Raw genomic sequence first — 16,690 nt, 5'->3', positions numbered from 1 at the left:
TCTGTGGGTATTTGGCCGCCCTCCCTGCCCACTCTACTAGATTTTGTTACTAGAAAGGCAGAGGGGACTCAGGTAGAACTGCTCCCCTCCTCTCCACTGCGCTTGATAACATTTTTTCACAACACCAACCCCTCTACCCAACAGTCTAAAAAGAGTACTTTCTCCCTCCACTGTGTCAGGTAATGGACGGGATGTGGGCATGGCACTTGATTTGGGAGGTGGGGTGGGAGCAGGACCTGGCACTTCATCTCTAAAAGGTTTGCCATTAATGCTATAGCATAATAAGACAGACAGAAGTAAATAAACACAAAATAAATTTCAACCAAGAATTTTTAAAAATATCAAATATTTCTGCATAGTTATATGAGTAGTTGCCGTTTAAAAAACCCTCAATTAAAAAGTTAATTATTAAATTATCTTGATTGTCTTTTAAAAATAATATCTTTAATATTTCTATATATAATCTGTCATTTGTTAGTCTTTTCCTCCTTTCAATTTTTAATGTTTCTACTTAAATAGTGTTATCAAAAATCTTCAGGTAAATGATGAGAATTCTAGTTATTCCTATATTTAATTTAGTTAGGTTGCCTAGTATACTTTCCCATATTCTTCCTTAATAAGGTTTTATATTAATATATTATAGTGCTATTACATGTTGAACTAATGTATCAGTTCAAATACTGTGACACTGAATGTGTTGGTCCTTTATGTATTATTTGCTTATATAATTTAAAATACATTATATTAATGTTTGCAGGATTCCAGCCAAATTGAATTGTTGAAAGAATTGATGGATCTTCAGAAGGACATGGTGGTCATGTTGCTGTCCATGTTGGAAGGTAGCTTTGATTAATCAGAAATGCAAGTGCTATAGCACTGTCCTATATTCTCTAATATGATGGCCATAAAACCCCAAATGCTTTTTTTTGGAGGTTTAGCATGCTCTAGAAGAGTGGTTCTCAAACTTTTTGGTCTCTGGCCACTTTACATTAAAGAAATCATTGAGGATCCCCCCTCTCAATATATGTATGCACATATATATTTTTTCTGTAATAGAAATAAAACATCAATATTATTTTGAAACTAGTTCTGATCTTTTTTACCCTCTGAAAAGGTAACAAAAATAGCAAATATCTCCTGGAAGTGATATTTTATCTATGTTGCTATCTAACCACTTGTTTACTTTTTTTAAATCATAAATCACTTTTAAAATCCTGTTACTCTGAATGTACATGTCTAAAAAATGGAGAAAATAATTTTTTTGCCTTATAATGGATGTTATGAGGATTGAGCTTTTTAACACATGCAAATAAACAAACTTCACATTAATCAACTAGTAATTGGAAATTGGAAATCAAAGAGTTAATCAAACTTTAGGTTTTATTAGATTGATGTCATATGATGTTTTTAAGCCTATGGATTTTTTCAATTACATTTAGAATTAATTTTTAACAATTTTTAGCTGACATTTTGCAATTGAGATTCTCTCCCTCCTTTCCCTCCCTCCTTTCCCTCCTCACTCCCTGAGGCAGTAAAGTTATATCAGTGTTGTGATGTAATACATATGCAATAAAAAACTTATAAAGGAAATTAATGGAAAACCAGCCTATGGGTTTTTAAGCCATAATTCACACAGTATTCTCATGAGCAAAGAAATTTTCATTTTACTTTTCTTTTGAAGAAAAATAATCTCAAATTGGATTTAAAAGGCCAGCTAATTTCAACTAGGTTGAGGCAAAAGCTTTGTTTAAAAATATAATTAAAGATTCTAGTTTGAGAAGTATCAGCAGCAATTTTAATCCATTGACAATGGAATAGGTAAATAATAGCTGTGTGTGCTATCTCCAGTGATTTTTTCTTTTCATGTTCCATTTATCATTTTACTTTCTTTTGCCAATTATTTCTTTTTCTTTTATATACTTATCTATATTTTATAATGCCAACAGAATCCACAAGCTTTGCCTAGCCAATATTTAATTGATTAAAGAGATTTTTGATCTAATATATGCGGACATGTTTAATACATTGCATTTGATGCAATTATTGATTAGCAATAGCTGTTTCTGCATGTTCAGTTGACATGAATTTTCAGTTTCCTGGCCTAGATTTGAAGTTCTGTCCAAATAAATATCTTGAAATCCTTGCTCTATAAAAATCTATCATGTGTCTATTACCTAGATTTAAATATTATCTATAACATTTTCAGTCCAACTATGAGTACATATGGTGATTTTACAAATAGCCATATATCTAATCTATTTTAGTACACTATATCTTTATTATGCTTCATCAGCAGACATTCTTAGGGAGTAAACCAAGGTTTAAAGACACTGGAAACATCTTTAGAGTCATCTCTTACACTTGTGGCAGAAGTTTCCAGCAGTTAGCTCATTTTCTCTTCTTTAGAACTTAGCTTTTTATGTATATATTTATATATACATATATATATATAATTGGGTAGAATATTAATTTATTATGTTATACCCAAAATGTTATTGATGAAACATATCTTAATAGCCTTATAGCTTTCAAACCATGGTGAATTTGTATATCTTATTGTTTAACATGAGAGTACAAATGTTGGGGAAAAATGAGCTTATATCCTGTCTACATATTAGAAAATATATTTTGTTTAATATGTTCATTTAGTAGCACTTAATCTTGTTAAATATATTTATTTTGAACAATATAATTCTTTTACCACCAGGTAATGTTGTTAATGGAACCATTGGCAAACAGATGGTTGATATGCTGGTAGAATCGTCCAACAACGTAGAGATGATTCTTAAGTTTTTTGATATGTTTTTAAAACTAAAGGATTTAACTTCTTCAGATACATTCAAAGAATATGATCCTGATGGCAAGGGCATCATTTCTAAGAGGGACTTCCATAAAGCAATGGAGAGTCATAAGCACTACACTCAATCTGAAACTGAATTTCTTCTGTCTTGTGCGGAAACAGATGAAAATGAAACTTTAGACTATGAAGAGTTTGTGAAACGTTTCCATGAACCTGCCAAGGACATTGGCTTCAATGTTGCTGTCCTCCTGACCAACCTTTCTGAACACATGCCCAATGATACCCGACTGCAGACTTTTCTTGAATTGGCAGAAAGTGTACTGAATTATTTTCAGCCTTTTCTAGGCCGCATTGAGATTATGGGCAGTGCCAAACGCATTGAAAGGGTTTATTTTGAAATCAGTGAGTCGAGCAGAACCCAGTGGGAGAAACCACAAGTCAAAGAGTCCAAAAGGCAGTTTATTTTTGATGTGGTCAATGAAGGAGGGGAGAAGGAAAAGATGGAACTTTTTGTTAATTTTTGTGAGGACACCATCTTTGAAATGCAGCTGGCTGCACAGATCTCAGAATCAGATTTGAATGAACGGTCAGTGAACAAAGAAGAAACTGAAAAAGAGAAACCTGAAGAACAGGAGCCTCGAATGGGCTTTTTCTCCATTATGACTGTTAAATCAGCTCTCCTTGCCCTTAGGTACAACATCTTAACCATAATGAGAATGCTCAGTTTAAAAAGCCTAAAAAAACAGATGAAGAGAATAAAAAAAATGACCATGAAGGACCTAGTCATGGCCCTCTTTTCATCATACTGGAGTATTTTGGTGGGGCTCTTGCATTTCATATCCAGTGTTTTCAGAGGCTTCTTTCGTATCATGTGTAGCTTATTGCTTGGAGGCAGCTTGGTAGAAGGTGCTAAAAAAATCAAGGTGGCGGAGCTTTTGGCCAATATGCCAGACCCTACCCAGGATGAGGTGCGAGGTGACGGAGAAGAGGGAGAAAGGAAGGCTCTAGAAACTGCCCTGCCTACTGAAGATCTTACTGACCTAAAGGAATTAACAGAGGAAAGTGACTTACTATCAGATATTTTTGGCTTAGACCTGAAGAGAGAAGGAGGACAATATAAACTAATTCCTCACAACCCAAATGCTGGCCTGAGTGATTTAATGAGTAATCCCATCCCTGTCCCTGAAGTTCAAGAAAAATGCCAGGTATTCATTCTAATAATAGACTATATGCTCTGTGGGGGTAAGGTGGATTGGAAGGAGGGGAGCCATGTTATAGAAAATTTAGTTTGATGTTAAAAATGTGTTTTAAAATGTGTACTGGTATTGTTTTGTGAGGAGGAGAACAGTTGTTTTTAATCTCCAAAGAACTATTGACAATTTAATGAGATACTTTGTCTTTATAATGCTTTGATTTTTTTTTTTAATAATGAGAATACAACTAGTGTCCTGGAAGTTTTGCCTTAACAATAAGATGAACAATCAATCATTAAACATTAGTTTATTCTGTATTGGATTATGGGATTTATTCCGAATAAGCATTATGGATGATACAAAAAAAGTATGACTCTCCTGGACTGCCTTATCTTCTTTTTCTGTGTTCTTTTGGTGATTTCATCTCTCCATTTATATTCGGGATTCATCCAGCTATGTTTGATTGACCTTCACAGTTGTCTATCCAGCCCCAACAAGTCCTCTGAGCTCTAGTTCCACAATACCATCTGTTGAACATCTGACCTGGATTTTCTGCTATCTGCTAAATTAAGCATTTTAAAACTGAACTCGTCTTCTTCTGAAAAGCTGCCCCACCTCTTACATTACTCTTTTCTTTTCTGTTCATGGCACTGCCATTCTCCTAAATAAGTATCAAAACCTTGAAATCATATTGAACTCTTCCTTGCTCTTCATCCTCTACTCCCAAGTTGTCAGGACCTATAGATTCCACTTCCACAAAATCTCTTTCACTTTACCTTTCTTTATTGCCACCACAGTAGCTCAAACTCTTATCACCTCTTACCTGCACAATTGGGTAGCCTCATGTCTTCTTTTCTTCCTCACCATCCATCCTTCACAGAACCATCAAATTGTTCTTCCTGATAGATTTAGATGTAACACCCCTTCCCTAAATAATCTCTTAGCTTGTGATTTAAAAGTCTAGACAATGTCTTCAACTTCCTTAATTTTATTTTCCTTACTCCACTTCACATACATTATATTTCAGTAAAACCAGACTACTATAACTTTACTAGTTTCATTTTTCCAGTTGTTGCCCTCATAGCAGGCCATTCCTTATTCCTTCAATATACAGGGTATTTCAAAAATCTCTGTGACATTTGAAGCTATTAAAGCTTTTCCCTCATGTCTAACATCTTTTTCTTCCTTCAAGGCTGAGCTCTGATTCCTCCTTTCCCATGAACCCTTTCCTTCTTTTACCAGATACATATGTTCTTTTTTCTCCTCAAATTTTCCTCAAGTATTTTGTTTAGATAGTTCTTTTGGCTCCACCACATTCTAACTTTTCTTAAACATATTTATTTGAATATTATAACCTCACCTCTTCACCAAACTGCAAACTGTCCTTTAAAAGCAGAGTCTACAATATAGCTGTGCTTATATCCCTAATGGCTAGGACAGAATCTTGCACACAGGCATTTAATAGATTTCTTAATTGAATAAGAAGACCCATATAAGTAGTTAATGAATAATCACATATGTTATCAACTGTTAAACTGTTTAGTATTTACAAGTTAAAAGATATTAATAAAACAGAGAAATAATCACTGAGGGATAGAGTAGTCCTTAGGCTAAAATTACATGAAGGGCATAAAATCAGTGAGGATTTGACTGTTCCTTGAAGGATGAGTAAAATTTATCTTCTCGAAAGGGATAATAAAGAAGAGACCATTATTAGGTGGGAGGTGAATAACACAAGTATAGTCACAAAGATAAAAATGAGCATGATACATGTGAACAATGAAGCAACAAACATGACAGAAAGAGAAAATACATGTTGAAGAATAGTGGGAAATATTTAGAGTGAAATGCAGAAAGAAAAGTTTAGATTTGATCCTGAAACACTGGGGAATCATTGTTAATTAATGTTTGGCATATGAGTGCATGTCTTTTTAACCTCATCCCTGGGTCACTTACAATATTTCTTAGATTTTCTTTCTTCTCACTGATTTTTTGAAGGAACAGAAAGTAAAAGAAGATGAAAAGGAAGAGAAAGAAGAAACAAAATCTGAACCTGAAAAAGCAGAGTAGGTATAATTGTACATGCTGCCCTTTCCATGGCTTCAAAAACTCCATATTTTTACACTCCTCCACCTCAGCAACTAGATATGACTGAGTACTCCCAATGCATCTTGTAAAAGTCCTTTCAACTCTTAATCTATGATCGTATGATCTGAGAAAACATCTTCCTCATATGAGACTCATAGCAATGTAATAGGTTCTGATAATATAATTATGAGTGTCTTAAACCAAATGATTTAACTGGTTTGAGCTGCCTTAATTAATCCTGGCCCCACATTCTCAATTCTCCATATCAGACTATATCTTCAGTTTATAACTATAGGAGTTGAGAACCCTTGATGGCACGCACATCTTTTCTAACCACTTCATGAGGATCAAAGGTTTCATTCATGCCTCATTTTTTGCCCGATGTTGGGTAGGTTGAGGAAAAAAAAAAAACCTCTTAGTTGATGCCATCTAATGAATATTTGGTTAGCTTAAAGCTCCTAATTTTAGTCCATGCAATTTAGTTACTATATTTTGAGCCTATTTCTGTTTTGTTAAGGCAAGTAAACAGAAAAGATTTATTTAGTTGAATTCAACAGACTTTCATATTAGAAGTGTTCTTCCAATATTTAAACTAACACTAGTGAATCAATACAGTTATAAAATAAATGGTTAGTTATAAGACAATGAAAGCATGTCATTTTAGTTTTTCCAAACCATTGATTTTCTACTAATTGTAGCATCCCATGTTTTGAGATGTATATATTTTTCACCTTAATTTTTATGTGCTGCTGAGTTTTATTGCCTTCAAAGGTCTCACTTTAGCTTCCTATCTCATTCAAGACTCTGCTCCACATGATCGCATATCCTAAAATATTCATGTATCATTATATCAAGATGTAGCAATTTGGTTTAAGCATATATACCAGAAATGAATTCACCTACCAGTCTTAGAAATATTAGAAAGATATATTTAATTTAGGAGAAGCTTACATTTTCATTACTAACAACACATTTATATATCATCAGAAAGGGCATTCTGTGCTACTGTTTTCAAGTGTCCAGTTACAGTGCTTTAAATTTCAATACATAGCAGAAAATGAATATTTTGAAGCTATGTATATTTGTGAAATCTTTATTCATGTTTTCATTTTTTGAAAGGCTACAGGACCATCAGATGTTCAAAACACCCCAAAATCTTTTCTCCTTTTAATATATTATTATCCTAAATCCTTATATGTTACATTACACTTTGAACTTGATTTTTAGTGACCATAAAATTTTATAAAGAACTTGTTGCACTTTCACTTGTTGTTCTCCATTGCCTGGCATGCTCTCTTTGCTCATTTCCCCTTCCTGGCTTATCTAGCTTCTATCAAGTTCCAACTAAAATCCAACTTTCTACAGGAAGCCTTTCTTAATTCCCCTTACTCCTAGTGCTTCCACTCTGCTGATTACTTTTAATATGTCCTATCTATAGATTTTTTGTGTGCAGTTGTTCAAATGTTTTCTCTATCATTAAACTGTGAGCTCTTCAAAAACTATCTTTTTAAACTTTTTTTGAATCTCTTATACTTGGCAAAGTTTCTGGCACACACTAGGCACTTAATAAATGTGTACTGAATTTCTAATCTACAGTATGTAAGTACAAAGGCTTTTCTGACCTATAAAATTGGGAAGGGGAAGGATTGGCTTTTTAAAAAATCATATTTAGACCTCAATAAATTATTTATCCATAGATTTCTCAGATTGGAACCATCTGACAATAGGTAGTTAGGTGAAAATTTAATCTAATAAAGCCTTATCATTAAAAAGTAGCATGGGGGGGGGGCAGCTGGGTAGCTCAGTGGATTGAGAGCCAGGCCTAGAGATGGGAGGTCCAAGATTCAAATATCAGACAGTTCTCAGCTGTGTGACCCTGGGCAAGTCACTTAGCCCCATTACCACTCTTCCGCCTTGGAACCTATACACACTATTGATTCCAATATGGAAGGTAAGGGTTTAATAAAAAGTAGCATAGGACCATAAATCCATAGCTGAAAAGAATCTCTTAAGTCTTTTTGACCAGCTCTCTTTTTTTTTACAGATGAGAAAAATGAAGCCCATATAGGCTGTGACTTACCGAGACATATAGGTAGTAAGTGTAAGATTTGAAACTAGGTCTTCTGACTCTAGATTTGAGGCTCCAACTTAAGAGTTCTGGGCCCTCTATTCACATAACTATTGAACTATATGAAGAAATATGAACTATTAAACTCAGTTTTTGTTTGCATCTTGATCTTTTTCCTCAAACCCTCAAATATTATTGCTTTCATGAATTGAGAATTTGAGAACTTGAAACCTTTGAACAATATCCCTTTTGTACCATATACTCACCAGAATGATTATTTTTCTAGGGTTTAATTATAAGAAAAAAATCAAATGCCAAAATATGAACATCGATTTTTAGACAATTGGAAAGCACATATAGTGGCTCCTAGCTTTACTAATTACATCCTAATCCTAACAGTCTCAGTATTGCTTTGAGTCTATCTATTGTTAAACCTCACATGCTTTTTCCTGTCATAGACTGAACTGGGGATAATATTGCCTTGAATGTCAATGGAAAGCCTTTTGGCTTTATTTCAAGAATAAATTGCATGGTCAAATTTGTCTTTCAAATTTATTCCTAAGTTAAGATAGTATATTCCTTAGATCACATTTTGATAGCATTGTTGTAGACTAATTCAAGTTCAATATTTTTTCAAGTTCAATATATTTTTCACATTCTATTTCAACCCTAAATTTCAAATTCTAAATAAGACCTTGGATTTGGGGCTAAATACTTCTGAAAGCCTGGTCTCCCATGATTGCCCTGTGTGGAGACTAGAGGAAATGGAGAGAGAAAGAAGGCAAGGAGAAAAAGAAACATAATTGCATAGAGTATCACATGTAAATAAAAAAGCAGTGATAGAAACACTTCTTTAAATAGGCATTAGTATATATCCTGATAACACATTACCAACTTAATTATTTTTGTCAGTTAAATAATTTTTTCAACATTTACATTCTAATCCAAGTTTTCTTTCAGTTACCTGACTGGCCAATTATTGCTTTCCCAAAATAGAGGGAATTAATTGTACAGACATTTGCAAAATCTACATGGCTTTTAAACGTAAAATAATTTAGATATCAAGAGATTTTATTAAACATAAAAACATTTCTAATTCTCATCCAAATTTCAGATTAAAACTTTTCTCTGAAGAAATTGTTTTGATAACTTTCCCACAAAGTTAATAACCCAGATTCTAGCAAAATTAAACATTCAAGAGAAAAATCCTGTTTTGGTTATATGAGGGCCTAAAGATTTTCTGCTATTTTAAAAACCTAGGTACTAATTATTGAAATTGCTTTTTAATTAATAAGGGTCAACATATTAATCACAGACACCACTATAATGCCCCAATGATTTATAGGTACTTAGCACAGTATTGTCTGAGGATGCTAAATTTTCAAGGCAGAAAATTGTTCTTTTGCAAACTAGCAGTACTTTTAGTTTTTATAGTTTGATTCTTTATTGAAGGAATTTTTTTATTTATAATGTCACAATTCTAAATTCTTCTGTTCTGTTACATGATAAAAGAAGTACATTTTCAAATATTAGTACATATTGACTTAACATCAGTAGTACCCACTTTTCAATTTCAAAAGTATAGTTTAAGCATATTAGCATATAACATTCAAAATCTTTCTAAGCCTCTGTCACAGTATATAATTTTTTATTCTCAGAAAAAAAAGATTTTACAAATGCATCATTTTCAGACATGTCTGAAAGATTATGTCACATACTTATTTAAAGCATAAGACAAAATAAAATTTTATCTAATAATAAAATATAACTGGATTACATTAATAAAAGTTAACTCAAAGGAAAATACAAATCATTCAGCAAAAATGAGGGCAAGCTGAAGAGATTTCCTTACTTTTGATTGTCAACTAAATTGAGCAAAAATAATCAGAAATTATTGCTTTCCATTTTCTAACACAAAAGGCTCAATAGTTCTAATCTGAACAAAAATACTTTCTTTGTCCTGAAGAAATGCAATAGAAACAATGCATGTCTATAAGATAGGAGATAAGTAGATAAATCTTGTGTTCTACACATTTCACTGTTGTGATACTCTATTGTCAATGTTGGAAGGAATATTAGAAGGTTAAGTACAAATTTCCACCATATTTTTCTTAATTCAATTTAAGAACATAATAAATATAAATCTATCACGAATTATACACATGTATTTATACACATGTATTACACCTTTTATAAGCCTTACCTTACCAATTTGATTTGTTTCAGGTTATTTTTATCTTATTAAACAAGTATTATTTTATGCAATAATTCTTGATTCTTCTGATTCTTTTTTAAGTCATGATATCCCAGAAGATCAGAGAAAGGAATACTTGTACCATTCTCTAAATCCTTCCCATAGTATTTGAAAAGTGTAATATACCTTCTTACAGAAAAAACTTATTCCTTTGAAAATTGATTACATATGAGTTAATTGATATTTATATACCATATAAACATAAGGAGGCACAAATAGCACAGAAGTAGCTAAGTGGTTCATTGGATAGAGGCTTGCTTGGGCCTGGTGTCAGAAAAGTCTGAGGTCAAATGTAACCTCAGATATTAATTATATGACCTTGTGCAAGTTATTTAACCCTCTGCCTCAAATTTCTTCAACTGTAAAATGAGATAATAATAGCATTAATCTCTCTGGGTGGTTGTGAGGATTAATTGAGTTAATATTTGAAAATACTTAATATAGTGTCTGGCATATAGTAGGTACTATATAAATCCTAGCTACTATTACTACTACTACTACTACTACTACTACTATTATAGGCATTGATAACATCTTTTAAAAATCTAATCAGACTAGAACAAGATAGATTTAAGCCTAGAGAGTACTCAAATTCAATTCTGCAAATAGACAGATAAAAAAGCAAACCCTTCCCTGAATATTACACATTCTTTAAAAGCAAAAAAAGTTTCAAATCGAGGCATGCTCTTTTTAAAAAGTACATCATCATACTAGTTAAATATCGAGAGAATAAAATATCACAGATATTTTACTACAGATACTAGGATATTCCATCTGTTCTCTTCACAAACATACCAAAGAAAGGCAATGAGATAGCTCACTAATCAAATCCCTGTTGGGTACAGCCCTACTCCTAATGTCCTAATCTACTAGTCTGTCATTAACTTCAGGTATGCAAGACAGCGTGAATTTTGTCCATTGGCTGCCTTTTTACAAGATCTGAGGTAAAGAAGACAAAACACAGAAGTTAAAAATAACTATTTTTACTGAAATTGAGGAAATTATTTGGAAAATTATTCATGTCAAAGAAGGGAAAATTAATTTTCTCCTCTCTGCCTGCACATCTCATTATATTTGCCTTACCTTGCAATCATGCAGTGAATTCTGTTACTCATTTTCCAATCACATGCCCAACTTTAACAGGTCAAGAAACAATGAGATGTTGCTAGTAGGCATGGCTTTCTATCTATATCATTCTAGCCAGTCTCTTATTTGCTAAGTCAGTGAGCCTGTTACCTAGGCATGTAGGTAGGAAAAAGACATTATATCTAATGAAAATGAAACAAGTGTGGACATACATGATCCTCCAAATTCAGAACAACCTACCATCTTTGTGACCTTTGAGACCATAACTCCCTTCCTTCGCCATCATTCCCCTGTATGTATTGTTTATCCCATTAGAATATAAGCTCCTTGACATTGGGAGTTTTCTCACTTTTGTATTTCTAGCCCTAGTGTCTAACACAGTGGCTGGCATACAGTAAGCATTTTTAAAATGGCTGTTGATTGATTGATAAAATGGTTGCTTACAAAAACAAAGCTGCTAGATATATGGTACGTAGGAGAATTTGGCTTCAGATTTAAAGTTGTAGTCAATTTCAGAACTTTATTATTAATTAAAATTAATTAAATGATCATTAATTAAAAATTACTTCTAATAGAGTAGTGGTTTCTTCAATATTTGCTATTCTAATTGTGCTCATTTCATTAGATGGAAAATCTAATTTAGGGAACTATTTTACATGTTAATGACAACTTTGCCTGAGAATTTTATATACTCTTCATTTTTTTTTTCCAGGGGAGAAGATGGAGAAAAGGAGGAAAAAGCTAAAGAAGATAAGGGCAAACAAAAATTAAGGCAGCTTCACACACATAGATATGGAGAGCCAGAAGTCCCTGAGTCAGCATTTTGGAAAAAAATAATAGCCTATCAACAGAAACTCTTAGTAAGGCCTTCTAACTTTCAAATTGACTAAGGAAAAGTGAGTTAGATATGACTTTTTTTGAAATCCTGACATTTCAAGTTGAATAAAAATAAGGGTTTATATTCATTCAAAATTTAAAAAAGCTTCATTATATACATAAAGTAATTAGTGAAAAAGTTTAACAGTTTCTCAATTATTCCTTTCTACACTAATGAAAAGTTTTGACTTCAGCCTAATGTCAGAACATTTAAGAAAAGTATTGAATTTGTCTGTTCAGGATGAGATGATTCCTTCAGGCACTAATTTTCCACAAATATACAAGATAAATAATTTTTGTTCTTTTCATTTAAGAAAAATGACATCTTCAAGAAGCAATTTCCTTTATACAGATTTGATTCCTCAGAAGTCCTAAGTAATCTCTAAGTTGCTTCTAATTACAAACCCTATGATTCTTTGATTCGATGAAATTGAAAACATGAGAAGATATTTCTTTAAATTGAATGGCATTGTATGAGTTTGGCAGAAGTATTTCTGAGAGCAACAAAATATTCTCAATAACTTTTCCAGACATTCCGTTTCCCAAAAGTATATCTAAAAGCCTAGAGATTCCAATCCCAGAGAGTCTAAGACTGAACCTCAGAGACTAGTCAGATTTTTCCTGAGTAGGAGATCCTTTTTAAAGCATTATCAATACATGGTCATCTAGCTTTTGCGAAAGAAAAAAAAAACTTCACCATGAAGGAACCAACTATCACCAAGGTAGCATAATTAGGTTAGCTCTAATTGGTAACAAGTATTTCTCTGACATCAAACATAAATCTGCCTCTCTGCAACTTCTATGCATTGCTCAGACTTCTTCCTTTTCTCAAGAATAGCAAGTCTCATAATGCCATTTCTATAAGATTAACCTTCAGAAAATGGGTGGCAGCTATCAATTAGATAGAGCACTAGTTCTTGCATCAGACAACCTGAGTCCAAAACCTGTTTCTGCCTCTTACAACTCATGTGACCTTGGACATTGACTAACTTTACCTCCCAGGGCCTCAGTTTCCTAAACTGTACTACACTTTTACTGTGTAGTAAATCCCTTCCAGAATTTTCTATAATCCTATGCCCCTACAGACTTGAAAATTACTATCATGTTCCCACTGAATCTTTTATTTTACAAGCTTAGCATTCCTGCTGCCTTCAACTAATCCTCATATGGCATGTTCCATAATGCTCTGTTTCACCATCTTAGTCAACCTCTTCTGAAACTAAAATATATTGCCCCAAACTGAATTTTGACTAAAGTAATATAGATGTGGTCTGACCAGGATAAAAAGTACAGTGACCTCTCATATCTAGTATTCTGAACACTGTGTTTCTCATTGTAGCCAATTATAGGGCAATTTTTTTTTGGCTGCTCTATCTCTAGAGAACAATTCTGAACTTACAGCCAATTAGTTCAAACCTCAAAGCATTTTTCACAGGAATGACAATTCTTCCAAATGTGTAAAATTACAAATTTTATATAAGAGAGCTTAAGAAACATGAAAACTTTAGGGAATGAGAGGGAGGCTAAAATACTACTTAGTGATCATGTTCAAAAAATTTTGAATATCCCTAATCAAAGATCTGAAAAATCTTTTTAAAAATACTAAGCTCAATTTGAGAATCTCCATTCACTTCTTCCATGTTTCTTAGCTTTTACTCAGAAAGATCAAGCTTTTACAATAAATGCTAAACAATCAGAACAATGAGCTGGCTAATTATCATGTTTTAAGTACAGTCTCCAAATATTTTTTTTATAATTATTGATTCAAAGAAAAAACCAAGAAGAGGGAAAAAACCCTCATGCTCTATTCTTGTTGTTTTTTAACATTTAAGATTTGAAAACATTCCCAAATCTGGGAATTCAAGGAGACTGGTTACTAAATAACTCAGGTGTTTCTTAGTTGCTTCAGTTGAGTAATATTTATTTGGAGTAATTATTTTTTTATTCTAGAAAGATCTTGAACAGGAAATTAAGGATTCATGGAATGTAAGTCTTAGGTCCCACCTTTAAATTATGTCTTAACATAATGTTTTTTAATCATCTCCAGAACTATTTTGCTCGTAATTTTTACAACATGAGGATGTTAGCCCTGTTTGTTGCATTTGCAATCAACTTTATCCTGCTCTTTTATAAGGTATGCATGAATCTTCATTTAAAAATATTATATGTTGCATTGTGGAAATAAAATTAGAATTTAAAAATTTCCCAAATAAGTAAGCTAAGTACATCTATTATAGCCATTCTAAAATTTAGTAAAAGAAGGAAATTTGTAGTAACTAATTATATTCCTGAAATCCTTGGAAAGACTAAAAGTTTGTTTTGTTCTTCCTAAATAAATTGAGACCATTGGCAGAGAAACCCTTCTTGAGCTTGAATTTCCCCATTACTAGTCCTAGTCTAGTCTGATTAGAATTAGGTTGTTTGAATTGCTGAAATGACTTGCTGGAATATTTCTCTGCCATATTTTCTCGTGTATAATTTTGAGGAATTATGGTCTGCTTTTTTTCTTGTGTAATCCAAAGGTTTCAGCTTATTCCTGTTGAATCAGAAAAAAGTAAAGTATTTAAATTCCTGTTATTATTTTTTTACAAAATAAGAATCCACATTGAGTATATATCCTTTTGCTTTTAGTCTCTTCAATATTTTAGAAAACTTCATGTTTAACTATATACCTTCAAGAGGAATAGAATGTGTTTAAAAATGGAAGTGATCCTTTTTAATTTCAAGCAGCTGATTGGATTCCAAATTGTTTATAATTAGGTCTCCACTTCTTCTGTGGTAGAAGGAAAAGAAATTCCTTCCCCAAGTGCAAGTGAAAATTCCAGAATAAGTAGTCTGGACAGCACAGCACATCGACTTATTACAGTACACTATGTCCTAGAGGAGAGCAGTGGCTATATGGAGCCTACACTTCGGATCCTTGCTATTCTCCACACAGTTATCTCCTTCTTCTGCATCATTGGATACTACTGCTTGAAAGTAAGATAGTAAGGGACCACCAAGGTATTTGTGTGTATGTGTGTTTCTGTATTAAAAAAGAATTCCTCCTTTTCGATTTGGAAAGGTGCCAGTAGGATAATTAATAAAGGTCTTTCATAAAATAGTGTATGCACATTATAGAGTAACAAATTACCTCTTGATAACAGCTTACTCATCTGATATGATTTTGGCCTATTGTTTTTTTTTCTAACCATAGCAACATTCCATTTATTAGACTAAACTGGAAGAATTATTTTCTAGCTAAAGATAATAGATATTTTAATGAATTTTCTCACTCAGGCATATGTTCATTTATGTTGTCATTTGCTCTCAGAGTTCTGCTCTTACCATTTCTTTTTTAGCATTCTTTGTCTGGTCCCCTAAAATCCTTCCTGTGTAATATTTCTTTGTATTTCTATTTCTTCCTCTTTTTTCAATGTTTACATAAAATTCATTATTACTTTGCGCCCCTCACAATTCCTATACTATATTCAAGCAGCTTTTAGTTAATTATCTAAATAAGGCCTATAATGTATGATATCACTTCTATTAAAATTCCATAGCATTTTGTAAACACATGCCAATCTTACTATAACCTTGATTGCTCTAAAGTTATATTCGACATGATTATCTTATTATGAATGCAGTTTTCTGAAAATTTATATTTAGGGGACAAGGAAGGGGAAAGAATCAAAGTTATCTATAAGATTTTGAGTTTAAGTGATGAGTAGTGTATTGTCAATAGAAATATGGGATTCTTGGGAAGAATAGGTTTTGAGAGTGAGAAGTGAATTAAGCTTTAAACGTGGATTTTGATATGTTGGTGGGAAATAAAGGATAAGTAGATTAGATAATAAGCAATTGGATATTTCCAAGGTTAACATTTTGACATTTTTATTAATGTCTGATAAAGAAATCAAATTACATGCTCATCATATTTACAGATAGGAGGGAGAATGGTTGACAGTCAAAATCCAAAAGGGTTTTAATAAGCTGGAGTGACGTCAAACTCAAAAAGAAATCAAGGACCACTAAACCATACATAAGGATCCCTTTAGGTTCATACTGATTTAGAAAAGCACATATCAGGACAGCCAGGTGGCTCAGTGGATAGATAGTCCAGCCTAGAGACCAGAGTACCTGGGTTCAAATCTGGCCTCAGACACTCAGATCCTGGCTTAATCCCAATTGCCTAGCCCTTACTGCTCTTCTGCCTTGAAACCAGTACTTTGTATTGACTCTAAAGAGGGAAGATAAGAATTTTTAAGAGAAAAAAAGAAGAAAGGAAAAGCACATATGAACATTATCTATGTTTTATTCTTATTTATCTTGCTAAATATTTCCCA

General features: G+C 32.8%; 1 protein-coding gene across 2 annotated transcripts in view; it reads left to right on the top strand.

Moving 5' to 3' along the window:
• The window catches only part of RYR2 (ryanodine receptor 2), a 760,518-nt gene that overhangs the window by 701,962 nt on the left and 41,866 nt on the right, over positions 1-16,690 (top strand). For both annotated transcript variants that reach the window (XM_056816085.1, XM_056816086.1), the window contains 6 exons: positions 758-839; positions 2,708-4,005; positions 5,992-6,059; positions 12,202-12,349; positions 14,413-14,499; positions 15,126-15,344. In XM_056816085.1, the coding sequence (XP_056672063.1) occupies positions 758-839; positions 2,708-4,005; positions 5,992-6,059; positions 12,202-12,349; positions 14,413-14,499; positions 15,126-15,344 (1,902 nt within the window). The remainder of the gene's footprint in view (positions 1-757; positions 840-2,707; positions 4,006-5,991; positions 6,060-12,201; positions 12,350-14,412; positions 14,500-15,125; positions 15,345-16,690) is intronic.

This window comes from Monodelphis domestica, chromosome 2 (genome assembly GCF_027887165.1).
Source record: "Monodelphis domestica isolate mMonDom1 chromosome 2, mMonDom1.pri, whole genome shotgun sequence".
Taxonomy (NCBI): domain Eukaryota; kingdom Metazoa; phylum Chordata; class Mammalia; order Didelphimorphia; family Didelphidae; genus Monodelphis; species Monodelphis domestica.
This window is presented reverse-complemented; position numbering and strand designations above follow the sequence as displayed.